Here is a 22,225-nt window from a genome sequence, read left to right as displayed (position 1 = left end):
TGATACCAGGGATTGAATGCAGGGTCACTTAACCACTGAGCCACATCCCCAGCCCTTTTTGATATTTTATTTAGAGACAGGGTCTCACCAAATTGCTTAGGACCTTGCTAAGTTGCTGAGGCTGCCTTTGAACTTGCAATCCTCCTGCCTCAGCCTCCCAAGCCACTAGGATTACAGGTGTGCACCACCATGCCCAGCTCTATTTACCCTTTTAAACTGATGGAATACAATTATTATAATTGTTTTAATGTATTTTTTTTTGCTAACTCAGCATCTGTGCTAATTTGGGGTCAGTTTTGATTAATTGATTATTCTCTCTTTTTTTTTCTCTTTCTCATCTAACATTTTAATTTTTGTTTTTGAAGTAATGTTAAAATAAATGCTTTTTAAAATAAATGTTGAAATTAAATTTCCTATGAATAAAATGCTGTGTTTTAAAATCTAAAAAAGAAATGAGGAAAATCAAAGGATGGGTACCAACAATATGTAAAGCACAGGAAATCAAAGACAAAATCAATCTCAGTTGATGTTCTTTTTTTTTCCCTGAACTGTTCTGGTTAAACAGTCTATTCTTTTTGATGATTGGCAATTTTAGACAAACAGAAAAACCATTATTGTATGTTCTGTACATCTCTAGGTGGTAGAGTTTCCACTGCAACTTTACAGCCACATCAATGTTTATAGCAGCACAATTCACAATAGCTAATCTGTGGAACCAACCTAGATGTCCTTCAATAGATGAATGGATAAAAATATATGGCATATATACCCAATGGAATATTACTCAGCAATAAAAGAGAATGAAATCATGGCATTTGCAGGTAAATGGATGGAGTTAGAGAAGATAATGCTAAGTGAAGTTAGCCAGTCCCAAAAAACCAAATGCCGAATGTTTTCTTTGATATAAGGAGGCTGATTCATAGTGGGATCGGGAGTGGGAACATGGGAGGAATAGACAAACTCTAGATAGGGTAGAGGGGTTGGAGGGGAAGGGAGAGGGCATGAGGTTATTAATTATGGTGGAATATGATGATCATTATTATCCAAAGTACTGGTATAAAGACACAAATTGGTGTGAATATACTGTGTATACAACCATAGATATGAAAAATTGTGCTCTACATGTGTAATAAGAATTGTAATGCATTCCACTGTCAAATATAAATAAAACAAAGATTTATTTAAAAATAATTAAATAAATATAATTAAATGATTATTCTCTTTATAAAGGGCCTTGTTTTCCTGCCTCTTTTATGATTTGTTAGATGTGTCTGAATAGTGCTCAGTGTAGGGCTAATTATTCCCCACTGTGGAGATTAAACTTCCAAGTACTTTGCCCAATGCCTCATGAGTTGTTTTTCTATTCTAGATTGTAGGAGTAAGCACTGCTAGCCCTGAGTGAGTGCTAGGCATTGTTCTTTTTAATCCTATTGGAGAATTCTTTTCTCTATATTCCAGAGTAGTTGCTCAGTAGATGCTGATCAGTATCTCTCTCCATACTTGAGTGGTCCCTATGCTTACCTCCAGAGTCCTCTCTCTGGGCAGTCTTCTACAGTAATCTGTCCTGTTAACTCTGCCATCTTAGTCACCAAGACACTCAGCTTAATATCCTCAATTTACATAGTTCACTGGGTCGCTTCTAGGTGCACAGCGTCTTGATACTCTCTCAAAGCAATGAACTTGGATGATCTTGGGTTGAACTTTATTTTTTCCACCCACCAGGAATCACTGTCTTATTGCCTGAGTCCTGTTTCTTGAAACCATTGTTTCATAGCTTATCTGTCTGTGGGTTGTTGATTTGTTTTGTTTACTGGTTGACTGGTCATTTTAAGCAGTAAGGATATTACTCCTTTTTAGCCAGAAGTTGAAGATTTAACAACAGTCACTTATTTTCTGCCTCAAGCTCAGTTGCAATTCAGTTGATCCAATATGAACCCATTGAGAGCTGTTGGGGCTCAGCTAATTTTACTGGTGATATTTTGGGATATAATGCTACTAATTTCAAGCCAGTCATAGATATAATGACGAAATTTTTAGATTTTAACCTCAGTTTCTAGGAAAAAAAAATATATTTCTAAAAAGTAACTGTGGAAATTATCATTTAACCCCTTTCTTTTTTATTTAAATTTAGAGGACAATGTATCAAAAAATATGCAAGAATCACAGGAATCCCACTTAACCAACCACCTAGATGAAGTTGTTGCTGCTGTCAGCATCACTCCTAAATCGAAGATCCAAAACAAGCTGCCCCAGACAGTGCTGTTCCAGCCACCACGAGAGAAACTCCACCTCTGTGAAGAGAAAGCAAAGTCCTTTTCCAGCAGTCACGATGTAAGGAACCTTTTACTTCCTTTCCTCTACTCTGGAAATTGGGCTATCATGCATGACCAAAAGAAGTAGAGTACTTTAGATGACATTCCTAATCTCAGGAGTGTCAGTGCCTTTATTGTAGCATGAGTGACTGTAGGCCCTCAGGGCTCCAAGCCCAGCAGTTGGTGTGGTCAAGGATAAATATGTTTTGAGCTTTTACCACATGTCTGGTAATGCAACACAATGCAGGTGCAACACTATAATGCAACACAACACAGATGAAGCTTCTAGAGCTTAGAATTCCTTGTCTTTAATCTTCTTGGTCTGTGCACAATTCTTTCTCATCCTCACCTCAGAAGTTTTTTGATTTCTCCCCCCCTCCCCCGCCTCAGAAATTTTATTCATTTACTCATCCAGGCCGTTCATTTATTTCACATTCATTTATTTCACAAATGCCCATTGTATACCTAATATGTGCCAGGTGCCATGAAGGTGCCAAGGGCCCAGAGGGGAAAGCACAGCCAAGAGCCCAGAGGGATAGATCACTGTTGATAATGGTAGTCAGTGTGATAAGTTCTGAGAGAGACACAAACTGCAGAAGACATACATGCAAAAACAGAATGGGGTAGGCAGTAAGCCTGGAGTGGGTGCAGGGATAGCAAATAAAGCACACTTTTAGGATGGAAGTTGCTTGATCGGCACTAGTTATAGTGCTTAGGAGTTGGCCAGGTGACACAGAGGACAAAAGTGTTCTGGGAAAAAGTAATAGATGCTGAAGAGCTATGAACCTTAGGGGGCACAATCCAACTAGGGAACGACAAGAAGCTGTCTAGGATAAAGTTTCTCGTGACATAGGGACATGAAGCTGGATTATGGGTAGGATCTGGGCCTGGAGGACACTCAGTGCCCAGAAAAAGAGTTTTGATTTCTCATAAAGCTACTTGAGGAATTTTCTAGGATTCTAAACAGGAGAAAGCTATGAGCAGGTTTGAGTTTAAGAATGATCGTTTCTGCAGACTTTCGGAGGATGTACGAGAAAAGAATGAAATTGGAAGAAGAGGAGAATGTATGTCATTATCCTGGCAAGGGATTATGAGGGCCTGAACTAAGTGGGACAGAGACAGCAGAGGTGCTGAGACCTTTTGAAGGGAATGTAGAATTGAAAATTGGTGGGACTGGATGATCAAGGGAACACAGGAGAAGGAGAGCCAGGCAGATGGGGTGTGGAAGACCCTAAGTTAGATCTCAGTTTGCTCAGATGATTGGAGGCTTTGCCTGTGCCTTTCACCCATAAAGTGAATATAGTAGAAGAGCAAGATTAAAGCAAGAGGTCATGAATTGGTTTTGAGTGTGTGCTTATTTATTGTACACCTGATGTTTATTTGGTACCTACCATGTGCCAGGCCCTATGGTAGGTAGGATTTTGGTCAGTAGTTTTCCTCAACCAAAGTTCTACAAGAGAATTAATCCTAATGCCCAAAGGCATTTAGCGTATATAAAGAACTATCTTCTCTGTTATGTGTCCAGATGGTACTAAAACATTTCTGTGATCTCTGGTTCTTGGGACACCAAAGTGAACAGGACAAAGTACATGCCCTCATGGAGCTACAGGGCAATTGACATTGTCAGTAAACCAGATAGTGGGCCCACTGTGGTCGGGGAGGGCCTCTGTGAGGAGGTAACAAATGAGCTGAGAACTGAGAAACAGAAGAACCAGCAGGGAAGAAATGAGTTTAGGGATAGGAAAGAGCACAGGTAAAATCTGCAAGGTAGGCACAAGTGTTAGGAGTGGAGGTACTGGGCTACAATGCAGTGTGGTTGGACAAACCATCAGTTCACTTAGGGCCTTGAGGATTGAGTGCTTTGTTTCCTGGAAGATCCTGAAAGAATCAATGGGGATCCACATGGTGTTCTTTACTTTTAAAAATATTCATTTTGGGGACTGGGGCTATAGCTCAGTGGTAGAGTGCTTGCCTAGCATGTATAAGGTACTGGGTTCGATCCTTAGCACCACATAAAAATAAACAAATACAAAGAAGATATGCTGTCCTTCTACAACTACAAAAAGTTTTTTCAGAAATATCCATTTTGGGGGCTGGGGTTGTAGCTCAGTGGTAGAGCGCTTGCCTTGTACGTGTGAGGCCCTGGGTTTGATACTCAGCACCACATAAAAATAAATAAATTAAAATAAAGATACTGTGTCCATCTACAACTAAAAAAATTTTTAAAATATCAATTTTGGAAAAAATATCCATTAACTTTATTTTATAATAATTTTTGAGTTAGGTTAGGTTAGTTTTCACCAGTTGTTAACATCTTCTTTATGCTTTTTTTAGGGCTTATTGGGTTTTTTTGTTTGTTTGTTTTTTTGTTATTCTTTTCTTTTTTTTTTTTGTTTGTGTTGTTGTTGTTATTGTTTTTTCAGGTGGGGTGAAATCCAGGACCCCATGCTTGTTAAGCCCACTCTGCCACTAAGCCACACCCCCAGCCCACTTTATTATTCACCTTTATTCTTTCTCTCTTTATCTCCCTCTCTCTTTCACTCCTCATGTTTTATCTGAGAGTAGGTTACAGATATTATGATCCTTTACCTCTAAATACTTCAGTCTATTCCCTAAGAATAAGGGTTAGAATTAAGAAATTATTATTAGTATAATGCTATTACCTAGTCTATAAGCCGTATCCATATTTCTCCATGAAAAAGTCATTTTTTGGGAAAAAAAATCAGATCCATAGTCCAATCCATGATTTCATGTTGAATATAGATATCATGTCTCTTTAGTTGCCTTTAATCTGCAACAGTGAACCCATTTTTGTCTTTCATAGTCTCAGTGCTTTCAAAAAGCACATTCCAACTATTTTGTAGACCATCTCTCCATTTGAATTTGTGTTATCTTTCCTTGTGATTCAACTCAGATTATGCATTTGAGGCAGGAGTAGCACAAGCACAACTCTAGAGCCTTCTGGGTGCATCATAGGAGGAGGTACATAGGTCTATTGGTCTCATTACTGTGATGCTAACCTTGAACACTGGGTTAAGGTACTGTCCGACAGGCTTGTACATTGTAGAATTACTATTTTTCCCTTTGTAAGTAAGTATTTTGTGGGGAGATGCATCAAGATTGTGTATATACTTAAAACTTCACCCCTTAGTTTTAGCATCCACTGATGATTCTCACCTGAATCCATCATTACTATGAGATTTGTCAAATAGCAAATCTCTGACTTTGGTATTCTTTCAGCATTTATTTGTTTGCATTCCATGTAAGAGCTTTCTCTTCTTCACATTTCATTTGCTGTTCATTTATTATATCAATACAAGTTCAGAAAATTGTGTTTTACAACCCATCATTTTTATCAAAGCTTGAATTGTCCAATATTTCCAGTGGGAGCCCCTTCAAGCTGGCTAAGTCCCTGATTTACCACTCACTCTTTGAGTACATTCTTAAGTTATGACACAGTAAGATTTTTTAGGTTCATCTTGGGCTTCCTTGTTCCTTATATCCATACAAGCTAGTCAAAGAGTAAAACATTAAGTAAAAACTAAATATCCAGTAACAGTGGATTGAGTAACTCAATTATGTTTTGTCTAAGCAATAAAATGCTGTGCAGCCATTAAAACATTTATCATAGAAGATGACATGGAGGATGTTCATAAATTTAGAACAACAGGTTGCAAACCTACAGCTTATGAGTCTGTTTTGAAAAAGAAAAAGTATGTAGATAGATTCATGAAATTAATGAATAAAGGGATATTTAGTTACCTCATTATCTCCAGAAGGTGAGCTTGCAGATGATGTTTAGTTTTCACCTTTTTGCTCTTTTGCATTTTGACAAGCATGCACTACTTTTGTAATAAGAAATATGATACTGTAGAAAACGGCCATAGCCCCACCTTCTTTCAATGCTATGGGGTAAGCATCCTCCCTCACCTTCCTCCTATTGGGTCACAGAAGTGACTCTCCTGTGGTTAATTGGATGTGTGTTTTTGTCAAGAAAAAAAATATTGTTTCAGGGTTAAAGTGTTTCTAGTTGGCATTGCCCAACATGCACACTGGGTCTTCTAGACCTTCTCCACAACTCTATTCTCATTCCTATTTTTCTTCCTCTTTGCCCACTTCAGCTGGTTTTTATTAGGTGTCTTACCTCCCATCTCTTCTCTTGCTATTCTTGCTAATCTGTTGCTACTGAACACCCTAAAACTTAGTGAGTGAAACAAATCATTCATTTTACTCATGAGCCTGCAATTTGTGCATAGCCCAGTGGAGTCTGGTCAGCTGTGCTTCATGTAGTATCTGCTGGCCTAGGTGGGCATAGAGACTCTACTGTCAAGATGGCTCACTCATATGGTTGACAGAGCCATTGAGTGGATTAATTGGTGTTAGCAGTTCATGCCTTTCCACGGAGCCACTTAGTCTTCCTCGTGGTAAAGTGGTTGGGTTCTGTATTACTTTACTTTAGGGCTGCCATGAAAAAAATACCACAGGCTGTGGGTCTTAAACAGCAGAAGTGTAGTTTTTTGCAGTTCTGAAGGTTGGAAGTCCATGAAGGGGTTGATAAAATTGATTTCATTCTGACGCTGTTCTCCTTGGCTTCCAGATGGCTGCTCTGTGTCCTCACGAGGTCTTTTTTTTCTGTGCACATGCATCCCTGGTTTCTCTTTCTCTTCTTATGTAAGGACATCAGTCATATTGGATTAGGACCTTCTTAATGGCCTCATTTTAATTTTATCACCTCATATCTCCAAATATGGTTGCATTCTGAGGTACAGGACATTGAAACTTCAACATATGAATTTGGAAGGGACATAATTTAGCCCATGTTCAGGTTCCAGGAGTGACACCCAAGAAGAAAGAGAAGTGGAAGCCATCAGTTCCTTAAGACTTGGGCCTGAAAACTGGCACCACGTCATTTTCTCCACAACAGCAGGAGCTGTTAATGGAGGTACAATTGGAAAACCTAGGGGATGATTACATGTCTGTTCTACTTTTTAATTTTTTTTCTTTATCCCATTACACTTTTTACTTTTAAATATACTATAAGTTGTATTCATTTCTTATGTTTACTAATTATTTCACCTGACCATATGAGCACTCTACCACGTAAAATGAATCAAACAGTCTCAAAGTTAAGATCCAAAATGAAGGGGACATAGACATCCCCACTCATCTCTGGATGGAAAGAATGTCAAAGAATTTCAAAACTGTGTTTTAAAATTATCAGCCTTGCTTTGAATATGTAGCTCCTCTGGGCTGACCTGAAGCTGGGAATCCACGGTTCTTATTCTTTTTGTCCTAGCTCTGAATGAAAATGTGCTTCCCACTGCTTTAATAAAGTCTGCTTGCCAGTCCTGCTGATTTTATTTGCTATGCTACTGACATAGGCTGTGAAGGAAGATTTCAAATCAAGAATGAAAATGTGTCATTTGAAAACCACTACCAATTGCCCACTTGTACCTGAATATGCAGGAGCCGTTAATGGAGGGACGGTTGGAAAACCTAGGGGATGATTACATGTCTGTTCTACTTTTAAATTTTTTTATTTATTCCATTGCATTTTTCACTTTTAAATGTACTATAAGTTGTATTCATTTCTTATGTTTACTATTTATTTCACCTGACCATATGAGCACCCTGCTATGTAAAATGAATCTTTTTTTGTGATGTATCCCAAGTGCCTAGAGCCATGTTGAGAACATATTAGAAACTCAATAAATGTTGCATGGATAAGAGTGTAAGTAGATGTTATACTTTGTAATTCTTGAGTTTTAAGCCATCTAACTAATAAGCTCATTTCTTTTCCTAATAGTATAAACAGGCTGTCAAGGAGCTTGTGCGTTATGTAGCATTGGCAAGAATTTGTTACGGCAACTCCCATTGGAAAATAGCAGAGGCACATGTCAATCTGGCTCAAGGGTACCTCCAGATGAAAGGTGAGCTCATCTCAAGTGGAGGAGGACCGGTTAGTTGGTGACTGATATGCTCCCCAAATCTGATTCACACTTAACTAGAAGGACTAGGTATTGGATATTTTCCTCAAATATTGAGAAGCCATTTCCTTGTGAGTTAATAAGGCATATAACATAATAATAATCAAAGGGAAAAGGGAAGGAAAACTGTGATCTTTGGGTTTTGTTTTTTCATGATCTTAAGATTAGGATTCGGGGCTGGGGTTGTGGTTCAGTGGTAGCACACACGTCTGGCATGTGTGAGGCACTGGGTTCGATCCTTGGCACCACATAAAAATAAATAAGTAAAAGAGAGGTATTGTGTCCATCTACAGTTTAAAAAAAATAAATATATATATATAAAAAGATTAGGGTTCTTAGGAGACAATCTATTGGGCAGAAGGTATTTCGGGAAAAACAAAACAAAACAAAACACAAGGCAAGGAATAAGGGAATCCATTCACATTTTTTTGTTTTGTTAGTACCAGGGATTGAACCCAGAGGTATTTAACCAGTGAACCACATCCTCAGCCCTTTTTCATATTTTATTTAGAGAAAGGATCTTGCTGAGTTGCTTTAGGACTTTGCTTAGTTGCTGAGGCTGGCTTTGAAAACTTGCAATCCTCCTGCTTCAGCCTCCCAAGCCATTAGGATTACATGGGCCACTGCACCTGGCTATTTGCATTTTTGATGGAGAGTCTCTTGACTCTAAATAACAATAAATAAATAAATAAATAGATAGATAGGTAGATAGATAACAAATTGGCATAACTAAAATGTATTGGCTTATACAACTTAAAACTCCAAGGGTAAGGCTTCCTTTAGACTTAGCACATCTGATGTTCAAACAAAGTGGCCAGGTTTCCATTTCTCTTTTCTCAGCATTGGTTCTATTTTTCTTTGCTTTTTAAAAATATTTTCTATTTGTTCTTTTTATATATAAAAAATATACTTTGACATAGTATACATACATAGAGTATAACTTTGACATAGTATATACTTTGACATAGTTTACATACATAGAGTATAACTTATTCTAATTAGGATCCCATTCTTGTGGTTATACATGATATGGAGTTACTCTGGTCATATATTCATATATGGACATAGGAAAGTTATGTCTGATTCATTCTCCTGTCTTTCCTATTCCCATCTCCACTGTCTTCCCTTCATTCCCCTTTGTCTAATTCAATGAACTTGTATTCTTCATCCATATCAGAGAGGATATTTGGCCTTTAGTTTTGGGGGGATTGGCTTATTTCACTTAGCATGATAGTCTCCAGTTCCATCCATTTACCAGAAAATGCCATAATTTCATTCATGTTTAAGGCTGAGTAATATTCCATTGTGTACATATACCACAAATTTCTTTATCCATTTATCTGTTGAAGGGCACCTAGGTTGGTTCCATAGCTTAGCTATTGTGAATTGTGCTGCTATAAACATTGATGTGGCTGTGTCACTGTAGTATGCTTATTTTAAGTCATTTAGGCATAAACTGAGGAGTTGGATAGCTGGTTCAAATGGTAGTTCCATTTTAAGGTTTTTTTTTTTTTTTTTTTTTTTTTGGAATCTCCAGACTGCTTTCCAGAGTGGTTGCACCAATTTGCAGTCTTACCAGCAATGTATATGTGCCTTTTCCCCCACAAATTCATCAACATTTTTTGTCACTTATATTCTTTTTTTTTTTTTTAATTTTTTTTTATTGTTGGTCATTCAAAACATTACATAGTTCTTAATACATCATATTTCACAGTTTGATTCAAGTGGGTTATGAACTCCCAATTTTACCCCGTATACAGATTGCTGTATCACATCAGTTACCCTTCCATTGATTGACATATTGCCTTTCTAGTGTCTGATGTATTCTGCTGTCTGTCCTATTCTCTACTATCCCCCCTCCCCTCCCCTCCCCTCCCCTTTTCTCTCTCTACCCCTTCTACTGTAAATCATTTCTTCCATTTGTATTATCTTGTCTTACCCCTCCTTTCCTCTTATATGTCATTTTGTATAATCCTGAGGATCGCCTTCCATTACCATGCGATTTCCCTTCTCACTTCCTTTCCCTCCCACCTTTCAACCCTGTTAATGTAAATCTTCGTCACAAGCTCTTCGTCCTACCCTGTCCTTGTTTCCTCCCCTTATATCAAAGGAGTCATTTGGTATTTGTTTTTTAAAGATTGACTAGCTTCACTTAGCATAATCTGCTCTAATGCCATCCATTTCCCTCCAAATTCTATGATTTTGTCATTTTTTAATGCAGAGTAATACTCCATTGTGTATAAATGCCACATTTTTTTTTATCCATTCATCTATTGAAGGGCATCTAGGCTGATTCCACAATCTTGCTATCGTGAATTGTGCTGCTATGAACATCGATGTAGCAGTGTCCCTGTAGCATGCTCTTATTAGGTCTTTGGGGAATAGACCGAGAAGGGGAATAGCTGGGTCAAATGGTGGTTCCATTCCCAGCTTTCCAAGAAATCTCCATACTGCTTTCCAAATTGGCTGCACCAATTTGCAGTCCCACCAGCAATGAACAAGAGTGCCCTTTTCCCCGCATCCTCTCCAGCACTTATTGTTGTTTGACTTCCTAATGGCTGCCAATCTTACTGGAGTGAGATGGTATCTTAGGGTGGTTTTGATTTGCATTTCTCTGACTGCTAGCGATGGTGAGCATTTTTTCATGTACTTATTGATTGATTGTATGTCCTCATCTGAGAAGTGTCTGTTCAGGTCCTTTGCCCATTTATTGATTGGGTTATTTGTTATCTTATTGTCTAATTTTTTGAGTTCTTTGTATATTCTGGTTATTAGGGCTCTATCTGAAGTGTGTGTCACTTATATTCTTGATAATTGCCATTCTGACTGGAGTGAGATAGAATCTCAGTGTGATTTTAGTTTGCATTTCTCTAATTGCTAGAGATGTTGGACATTTTTTCATATATTTGTTGACTGTATTTCTTCTTCTGTGAAGTGCCTGGTCAGTTCCTTTGCTCATTTATTGATTGAGCTATTTTGTTTTGTTTTGTTTTTTAGTGTTAAGTTTTTTGTTATTTATATATTCTGGAGATTAATGTTCTATCTGAGATGCAGGTGGCAAAGATTTTCTCCCATTCTGTAGGCTCTCACTTCACATTCTTAATTGTTTCTTTTGCTGTGAAGAAGCTTTTTAGTTTGATACCATCCCATTTATTAATCTCAATTTTACTTCTTGTGCTTTAGAAGTCTTGTTAAGGAAGTCATTTCCTAAGCTGACATGATGGAGAGTTGGGCCTATGTTTTCTTCTTGTAGGCACAGGGTCTCTGGTCTAATGCCTAGGTCTTTGACCCACTTTGAGTTGAGTTTTGTGGAGGAGGAGAGATAGGGGTTCAATTTCATTGTGCTTCATATGGATTTCCATTTTTCCCAGCACCATTTGTTGAAGAGCCTTTCTTTTATCCAATGTATATTTGTGTTGGCTCTGTTTTTCTTGGTATTGGCTCCATTCTTAGCCAAACTTTGCCTACATGTTAGTGGCAAATCTGCCAATAACCTTAGTTTTCCCTTCTAAGCATTCCCAGGAGAGACAGAATGTCCCACCACCAAAACCCTCCAGGGTTTGGGGGACATCCTAATTAGACCAATTTGAGTTGTGTACTACAAACCAGGAATAGTCTGATTGACCAGATCTGACTTTTCACTTCTGTGGATGCTTGGGAAGAAACTGGCTTTGGCTAGGTCACACAGATTGGATGTGCAGGGGCCAAACATATCAAAAAGAAAAAGAAGAAGAGAGAAGGGATGCAGGGAAGGCAAAAACAACATATAGCCAGGATATGGAGGTCTTCTAGTTACTGACTCTGCAACCTAGGACAAGATGTCTAAGACTACATCTCCGCACTCAGCTTCTTCAACTGAAAAGCTATGATAAGGATGATGATGGCACTAACTTCCCAGGGTTGGTTCCAGAAGGAAATAAAGCAATAGAAATGGAAAATGCCACAATGCCAAGCATAGAATTATCACCCAATAATTTTGGCCAAAGCTTATAGACTGGTCTTACCTGTTAGATCAAAGACCATTGGAGCCGGAGGGAACTTTAAAGATCATCTCTTTACCTACGCTCTCCCTTGCTCACCATTTTCTAGATTCTGAGGAAACAACAAATATGAGTTGAAACAGCTTGCTCTAAATCACACTGTTAATAAGTAGCTGATCTGAGACTCTGACCTAAGATTTTGCATGCCAGTCCTACTGTCCTGCCATCTTGGTTTTCAAGTAATGCTTTCCTTCTACAGCCTGCTTCTTTTCTGCATGAATCTTTCTTCCTCAGTTAAAAGTAAAAGCAGTCTCCAGTATCTAGTAAGGTCTTACTGAGTGCCAGACACCTTGCTGTTTTCCATACATAACCTTATTCCATCTTCACCACAGTCCCATGAGGTGGTATTATTATTATTATCCTTTTTGTGCAGTTGGGGAAGCTGAGGACAAATTTTCCTAGTAAGTGGTGGAGCAGGGAATTCTTCCTGGGTAGTCTGACTTCAGAGCCAATGTTCTTGAACCTCAAGACCTATGCTGCCTCTAGTAGGTTCAAATTCATGTTCTTAAGGTAAGGGACCTAAGTTGGAAATGCAATCTGTAATGTCTTTTGGTATATATTATATGTACCATTGGCACTAATAAATTTCTAGCAAGCAGTTGAGTATATGCTTTGAAAAAGTATAAGATGCATAAAGTTCTGAGATTTCACATGAAGAGCATAGCCCTGACTTTCTCCATTAGAAAGTATATTGTTTCTGCTTTATAGATGTGAAAACATAATTAACTTCATATTTTGACAGACTTTCCAGAGGTTTGAGATTCAATTCCATGTAATTCAGAATATAGGCCCAGGAGTGTGTGGGTGTCAGTGAAAGGGGGTTATCTGTGCAGGAGAGGAGGATGGGAATGTGGGAAGTGCAAAGCACTGGATCCCAGCTGGTGAACTTTGCATCACCAACTCACAGATTAATAAGCCTGTGGAAGAGCACTGGAATCCTGTGGGAAATCAGTTCTCAGTAGTAATTTTTCATCATTCTATTTAGTTTCCCATTAGCTTAGTACCCCACAGAAAGATATTGTGGCAGTGGTTCATGACCTCAATGCAACTGTGTTTGTAAGTTTTAAAGATATCATCATATTTGTATTGTTAAAATAACTCTAACCATCATGATTATAGACAGGTGAGCAGAAGATTCAGATATTTTGTATTTCATTAAGATTGTTGTCACTGTCACAAAGCCAGGATTAAGATTCATGAATAACTTACTTCCTGCCCAGAATACAATAGTCCTTGTATACCATTTTTTAAAAATAATTATCGGTCACATGTTTTACATCTAATATTGGTGAGGTTTCAAAGTTTTTCAGTTCCAGCTTGTTCAGGTTTCTTAATTTCTAAAAAGGCCATTTGGGAAATATTTTTTGAGCACTTGATATAAAACAATTCTTTGGTTACTACAGTCATGATAATATCCCTGCTGCCCAAATACATCTCCATGTGCCACTTGACAATGTGGTGGGACTTTGTTAGATTTGCTAGCCACAGAGAACTGTATTGATATCCAGCTGAGAAACTGAGACTTCTTCTTCTCTGTCCATAGGATATGCACTGCAAGCAAAACAACATGCAGAAAAAGCCAAAGAAATCCTCACCGACTCCATTGTGCCTCCCTTTACTGACAATTCAGATGTTTTCAAGTGTTCCATAGAACTGTTCTATACCCTGGGGAAAGCCCTACTCTCCCTTCAAAAGTATCCTTTTGTCTCTGATCTTTACACATAGAAATACTGCTCATATAATACTTATATATAATTCTCAAGGTCAAATAAAAAGCTAACAGATGACTTGGGAAGGGTAAGAGCCAAGAAAGTTCCAAGACTTGGGGTCACAGAATCTAAAACCAAGAGGAAACTTTCCTAAACACAGTTCAGATTTAAAGAAGCTACAGAGAATTTGAGAAAAGCAGAGAGACTTTCCAAGGAGCTGCTACAATGTGGAAGGATTGTACAGGAAGAGTGGATAGAAATCCAAGCAAGGATCAAATTGTCATTTGCACAGTGAGTTTCAAGTTTAAGACTTTGTATGCATGGCTGCTAAAGGTTCTTTTCCAGTAGAATCTGTCTTCAGATAGAAAGAGCTTCTTCATGGGGCTTTGTTGATGGTTTCTCCCAAAGCCATTGTCCAGATGTAGAAGAGGAGCACAGTCATGTCAGAGCAGCCCCTACCAAGACATACATTTGGGACACTTCACTTGGTGTCAAGTGCTCTCATATTCACCCAGGGTCCTACAGTCCTGATCATCATCCCCTTGACTTTCGTCCTGCTCCCCATCTCCATCTGCTGCCCTGTTTCCCTTTCTCATTTTCTTCGCTCTTTCTTGATATCTTCAATAGATTGATTTTTGTGATGAGGACCTCTGAGGAGAAAGACCTTTAAACATTTCCAATTTATGATGTTGAAAGTATTGTTCTTTGTTCCTCATCCCACACCACACTCAGCAAATAACCTAAACTGGAAGTGTTGTAAAGAGAAAGTGATGGGCCCTTGGTTTTGTGCCCAAGCTTAACCCCAACCCCATGTTGATTCCCCATAGTGTGGGATGGTAGAGTATCCATGCTCTTCAGAAGGTTGGATAAGTGGGGAAAGAGGGTGGAGAAAGGTCTACTCTAGAAGAGGCAAAGAATCCCAGTTGACCTACATCACCACCCTTAGCCAAAGCTGGAAGAATTCAGTTTACATTCACAACCAGAGAACTCAGAGAACCAGTGGGATCATTTTAAGAGAGGTAATAGCAAAGGACCCCAGGAGAACACATGTAATGCTACCATATGAATAGAAACTGAGAAGGACCAACTCAGACTCAAGCTTTTAAAGGTATTATCTTTTGTGATTACAATTCCACCTTCTTATTTTGTTTTGTTTGGCGTTTTTTCCGGACTGCTAGGCCAACATTAGTCTGTCAATGCAAGCCCTTTGGTATGCTTTTGTAAATTAAATTTTTCCCTTAAGCTCAGATTTTCACCCTCATTCTCTCCCCTCTCACAGCACAGATATCTATATTAATGATGATCTGTCTTCTAATAAGGATCTCCAAAAAATAAATAGTATTGTTTTATGTATTAGTATTATTTATGTATTTATGTGTTTTAAGTTTTGCAAAATTTTTAAAAAATTTTTTGTAGTTGTAAATGGACAGAATGCTTTTATTTTATTTGTTTATTTTTATGTGGTGCTGAGGATTGAACCAAGTGCCTCACACATGCTAGGCAAGTGCTCTGCTGCTGAGCTGCAGCCACAATACATATTTTATTCTGTTTCTTAACTTTTTAATTGTCACCTGTACTTTAGTTCCTGTGCCTTTGCCACATTTTGCTTTTCCATCCTCCTAGCAACAGACCCTCAGCTTGTCCCCACACAGTAGTACTGTCACCAATATTTATATGCATCTTCACTTATGTAAGTGAGATTCTTTCTGAGGTTTATTTCTCAGGATTACTGGGTCAGGGGAGAAATGTTCTTTAAGTTCTGTAAGCACTGGCCAATTGCTATTTCCATCTCCATTCCTGTTTGCAGGACAGATGGATTCCTTTTTTCTCCCCTCCCCAACAATGTTTGTCCTTGTTGATCTTTCTAGTTGTTGCCAACCTGATGCATGTAACATGTTATCTAATTATTTTTTAAGTCTATTTACATTTTTTTTATTAAAGTGTTCAATTACCTCCTCATATGCTTCTTAGCTATTTCAGATTCCTCACCTGTGAATAGCCTATTAGTATTCTTTCTTATTTTTCTTTTGGGATTCCATATGCTTTTCCTTTTGACAATCAAAACTTTCTTGTATGTTATGAATATTAATATATTGCTTCTATTTTCTTACATCTATAGCCCATTTATTAATTTTATCTGCAGTGTTCTTCATGGAATAGAAATTTTTCATTTCACTAGAGTCAAATTCAAATTTCATTTTTACATTTTAATTTATGTGTTAGGAGCTTGTTTAGAAAGTGTTTCCCACACTAATATCAAAGATATTATCTGAATTTTCCCTATAAGACCTGCTTTAGCTCTACCTCATATACTTTAACATGCAACATTTATCACTGTCTTCATGTTCTTAGTATTTTATAACTTAGTTTAGAAATTACTCCTTAGTCCAAAGGTTATTCAATGATGTATATTTTAATATGCAGATATATGTTATCTTTCAAGGTATTCTGATGCACTGATTTCTAATTTTATTGCCTGATGCACAGAAACATTTTCATGTTATTGATCTTTTGAAATTATTGAATATTCCTTTGTGAACTAGACTATGGTTGACTTTTGTGAATGTTCCAAATGTGGTTCAAGAGAAATTTTAGTCTTTATTATGGTTAATGTTCTAATACATCTGAATTAGGTTGACCTTATTAATTCTATTATTCAAATTTGCATTTTATTTTTGCCAATTTAATATATGAGTTTTTAAGATGAGTATGTTTAAATATTCTAGGGCAATTAGTGGTCTATCCACATCTCCAGGTTCTGGTACTTGTTATATATACTATGGGGCTGTTTTGTGGAGGGGAGGAGAATTCAACAGCAATATATCCTTTTAATCTATTACTCTGTTGAATCAGTCTTTTTGTCCCCATCTCTGTATCTTGCCTGATATCATACCATAGCTCTCTTGGTGCAAATTTTCCCAAAATACCTTTCCCCATCTTTTAAAATCTTTATTTGTGTTTAAGTTTCCTTTCATCCTATCAATTTTCCTATTCCTTTCTTGCTTTCTTTTAGTCCAATATTTTTATCATTCCATTTTCTTACCCACTGACTCGTAAGTTATGCCTTGTTTTATTTTCTAATGATTTTTATTGAGTTTATCATTTATTTTCCTGACTTATTATAATCCAATGGTAAATTAGTCAATTAACTGTTTCCTGGACAATACAAGGACATGCGACCACATTAATACTCTTTCCCTGTTTAGGCTCATGTTGTCCGGTATTTAAGTCACCATATATTTAACACCAGAGGTAAGCACTAAGAAGAAAAGGATATTTGTAGTAAATACAGATGAAAAAATTTTCATGTATGGAATCTGTGAAGAACCCCAGATATGATTAAAATGAAGACAAACAACTGAATAGAAAAATTGAATGATAGATTTTTCACAGAATAGGATAGCCACCTTACTAGTATAGTAAACATGTTCAGGGAAATGAAAACTAAAGTCATAAGTTACTACTCCAGTCCCAGTAGAGTGGCTAAAACTTTGTAGGAAACTGATAATATCCAGTGTTGGCAAAGATGTGGTACTCAGAGATGCTCTCTCACATGCTGCTATTTGGAATATATTTGAAATAACTGCTTTAGAAAACCAATTGGCATTTTATATTCAAATTTGAACATTTGAATATCCTTTGACCCAACAATATCACTCCTAAATATAAAAATGCATGCCTTTATCCACTAAGTGGCACAGCCAAGTATGTTAAAAACTGCATTATTTGAATTGGCAATAGCCCAAATGTTCATCAAAAGTAGAATAGTCAAATTGTGATCTGTTCATACAGATTGTCAGACTTCTAGCTTAACATCATGGATGACTCTTGCAACATAATTAGTAAAACAAACAAACAAACAAACAAACATACTGTAGGATTCCTTTTATAAGAGGAAAAAGAGGGTTATGGATGCTTGAGAGGAATTAACCCAGACCCACCCAAAATCTCTTCCTGCGCAGAATTAGACACTATTCTATATTGTTAGGCAGAAAATAGACAAATCGTAGGTCCAAGATCTGATATGTGTTGCATCTGCTGAGACCCAACTAATGTATCTGTACTTAGGGTTGAACCCTGTTGCTACAAAACAGAGTAAACTATCCTCTGCCACCAGAATCTGGCACTTTCTCAGGAGTGCTTTCCAAACCAGCAATACCAAGCCTTGCCAGCAGATGGCAGGCTGTGTATACATCTATGCTGAATAAATAAAAAGATTTTAAGTTCACATTCCAAGCTGTTCTACAAAGTTACTTTCGTGTTTAGCAGAGTTGTTTTAAATTTTGTCATTTCTTTTCATTCGGATTCTTTACTGTGAAATCTTTCCTGGAACACATATGTCTCAACCACATGATTATCATTCAATTACTTTGCTTTGTTTGCTTGTTGAAATGTAAATATTTGGCCTAAACTGATGTGCTTTAGGAAAAAAATAAGGCTTCGTTTTTGTACATTTCTGTAGTTACCCTTGAACTACAAGGGCCTTTTGTTTTGGCAGGTCTTGGAAGTAGAAGGTCAGGATAATTTCTCAGGCAGCTCTTGTAGAATTTATGTCCCTCTTAAAAGGATATCTTTTAGTGTGTCCTCTTCCTCCATCTGCCTCTCCTTTTATGGTGCCCATTAGGCCTGGCCAGTGCTTTTCTCCTTGGTCTGACAGATAAGTGCTTCAGGGTGACTCATGTTTCATGCCATCCATCCCTGATTCAGCCTGAAGCTTCTTCCCTCTATGTCTCCTCCTCTGCCCCAAACTTACTGCATTCAGTAATAGTTTTTGGAGAATGAATCCCAATCATGTGTACCTGTGTAATATTTCTTTAAATCTGCTAAATTTAGAAAGCAACCAGTGAAAAACAGGAAAGCTTCCCCCACAGAGTTCAGAATTGTGTTCTGTTTTGGTGACCAAAAGATCATGGTCTTTATGTATACAAGCCTACACCAATGCACCTGTATACCCACTCACCTTTAAAAATTACTTTTCTGTGTGGCATGAGGATAATGACCAATTGAGATTGCTGCTCCAGAACATATGGCCTGATTCCCTGTGACTCCCTGACACTGTCTTTGGAGGCTTCCAAACCTTGCCTAGTGAGCAAATGGCCTGGTGTGGCTGAGTTGAACTAGCCCAGGAATAAGCAAACACTTTTCTTTCTTCAGAGTATGAACAGGACACCTGCCAGGTATTTCTAGGCAGTATGACATTGTACAATTAATAACGTGGACTTTGGAGTCAGAATCCCTAGGCTCAAGTCAGTGTTCATTCAGATTATCCTGCAGTAGAAACTTGGGCAAGTACCCTGCTTCCTATGAGGCTCACTCTACTCCTCTGTCAGTATCAAAATGACAGGATCTCAGAGGGTTGCTGTGAATATTAAATGGACACCATGTTAAAGCATCAAGGTACATGGTAGACTCTCAAAGAGATAGATAGAGAGAGAGAGAGAGAGAGAGAGAGAGAGAGAGAGAGAGAGAGAGAAGAAAGGAAGCAAAAAAGAAAGGAGAGGTGAGGGGGGGAAGAAAAGGCCGGATCACATTAGCTATCAATTACTGTGTCAAGTTGTTGCTAAGTGCTTTGCATACTTCAACCATTTCATCCTCAGCCCTTTATGTGAGGTGGATATTATTATATTTCCATTTTCAAATGAATTATCTGAGGCTGAGAGAAGGGAGGTCATTTCCAAGGTCACTGTGAAGACATGGCAGAGCAGAGCCTGGTCTGTCAAACTCTGGTGTCCAGGCTGCTAACCAAAGCTTGGATCACAATTCACTAATGCAGAAGGGAGTTCTCACAATGTGTTCAACAGCAAAGCCTCTGCTTGTATGGAGAGAGACCTAGGTGTAAGTTCTTCCTCACTCTGACTCTAGAAAACTCCCACTATCCTCTTTGGGGATTGATTTCTCATCAGATTCCAATCATCGGCAACATTTCTGCAAACTCTTTCCTTCTCACTGTTGTACAATATTCTCACCAAATTCTAGAGTTTTTAAATGAAAGCTCTCTGTTGCCTTAGTAATACCAGAGGAGATTGCATTTGTTTATTGCATGTTAAAATGACTCTCCATCCCTGTGAGATCCCTGAAACTTGTCTGAGATGAGATGTCATCATGTGCTCTGTGGAATCTCTGTGGATATATTTTCATTCAATAAAATATGCCATGGTTTAAGTTGTGGACCTGCCAAATTAACATACTGCCACATTCTGTTGTTAAAAATTATCTATCTTTTCATCTGTCTAGTATGTTTCCTAAAGCTACCAAACACATTATGGACACACTAGATAATAAATCCTCAAAGCATCCCCCACAGGTAGATGAAAATGGAAAGGAGAAAATATTGCTATCCCAAACATTGCATATGAGAAAATAGAAACAGACAAGATTATCTGAAATTGACTGATGCTTTAAGTGAGTTGGAGATGGAGGTAAGACTATAATTTAGTTATTTCTTGATATAGTACTCCCTCTCAATTTCTTTTTTATTAAATATATTGTGAAACTGAAGTAATTTTATTTTCTATTTTGCTTTTTCTTTTATGTGAATGGTGTACTCTCGGTGAGCTTCAGAAGGCTCATTGTGGGCTCCATTAGCTCAATAGCCTCCATTTCTGGTTGCATTAGTGCCAGGACCCTGTAATGGTACAGCATAGCGATTTCAAGGGAAGCAGGGTAGAGCATGTACTTCATTCTGGGTATGTAATGAACAACAGTGTTGTCTGTGTTCATCTTTTAAATAACATATTTGAGGCATAGTGAAGGATAGATATTATGCAAATTCCCATGTACACATCACCAAACTTACAAAAGAGAAGATTTCAGATATTTATCTGAAAGCCCATTATATATTCTCCCCAATCCTGTTTTCTTCCTCCACTTTACAGGCAATTGTTATGCCAAATTTAGTGTTTTCACTCTCCCAAATGTTTCTCCACCTTTGTTGCAAACGTGTATCACCATAAAAATGTTATTTTTTTATGTTTTTGAACTTCACAAGTTTCCTTCTGTGGCTGCTTTTTTTCTCTGTAACATCTGTAGTTTTGAATTATATTCCTATCAATTGATACATACACCTCTAGTCTCTTTATACCTCCATATAGTTTTAATTGTCTGTTTTTCTTCTAATTTAATTATCCATTCTTATGAGAGTGAACATGTGAATTACCTCCAATTTTTTACTACTATAGACCCCATTTTCATGAGCATTCTTTTCTATGTCTCTTTGGGGACATAGGCAAGACTATCTCTGAGGTATATATCCAGGAATGTAATTGCTTACTTGGCCAGTATCCACATCCTCAACTTTACAAGGTTTTCTCAAACACTTTCCACCAATTTATGCTCCTATGCTCCTATTAGCAGGGTATATAAATTCTAGATACTCTACATTCAATATTTGATATCATTGTCAGGCTTTTTAATCTTTGCTAATCACATAGATAGAAAATTATATCTCATGGTTTATTTAATTACATTTCCCTGATGTGGGATTGAATACTTTTCATGTTCTTGGTCACTTAGAATTCCTTTTCTGTGATTTATCTAATTTACATCTTTTTTTTTTTTTTTTTTTTTTTTTTGGTGGTGGTGCTGGGGATTGAACCAAGGGCCTTGTGCATCCTAGGCAAGCACTCTGCCAACTGAGCTATATCCCCAGCCCCCTCTAATTCACATCTTTTGCTCTTTTTTCTATCAGGGGATTTGCACGGCTAAAATAAAATTTGTAGAGAGCCTTTGTATTTCTGGCAACAAGTCATATTCTGGTTATATGTATCCTATGTGCGCCCAGTGTATAGTTTGCCTTTCCAACTTCTTCTGCTCTGCTTGATGCACAGAAATTGTTATCTTTAATGTGACTGAATCTGCCTATCTTCTCTGTTGCTTGGCACTTTTTTTGTATCTGTGTAAGAAATCCTTCCCTACCTAAAGTCATGGGATTACTTTTCCTTATATTTTCTCTCAAATGTATAATAGGCTTGCTTTTTTAAATTTAAGCTTCTCATCCATTTGGAGCTTTTGTATTCATGCCATTTGTATTTGTGGTAATTTCATATGTTTAAAATTTGTGTTTACCTATCTTTTCTAACTTTTCTTGATGAATCTATATTGTTCTTAAAATAACACATTAAAATTTTCAAAAGTTCAGTTGGATAAGTAAAAATGTTTACCACACACAATATTTTCAA

The 22,225-nt window shown here is 37.5% G+C and overlaps 1 protein-coding gene across 1 annotated transcript in view; it reads left to right on the top strand.

The window, feature by feature from the left end:
* Positions 1–22,225, top strand: part of Ttc23 (tetratricopeptide repeat domain 23) — a 94,602-nt gene that overhangs the window by 14,766 nt on the left and 57,611 nt on the right. The window contains exons 2-5 of the mRNA XM_077799766.1: positions 2,132–2,331; positions 8,119–8,242; positions 13,883–14,033; positions 14,214–14,339. Of these exons, the coding sequence (XP_077655892.1) occupies positions 2,152–2,331; positions 8,119–8,242; positions 13,883–14,033; positions 14,214–14,339 (581 nt within the window). The 5' untranslated portion in view covers positions 2,132–2,151. The remainder of the gene's footprint in view (positions 1–2,131; positions 2,332–8,118; positions 8,243–13,882; positions 14,034–14,213; positions 14,340–22,225) is intronic.

The sequence above is a fragment of the Urocitellus parryii genome, chromosome 6, assembly GCF_045843805.1.
Source record: "Urocitellus parryii isolate mUroPar1 chromosome 6, mUroPar1.hap1, whole genome shotgun sequence".
Lineage (NCBI taxonomy): Eukaryota > Metazoa > Chordata > Mammalia > Rodentia > Sciuridae > Urocitellus > Urocitellus parryii.
Note: the sequence above shows the minus strand (reverse complement) of the source record. Positions and strands in the feature narration are given on the sequence as shown.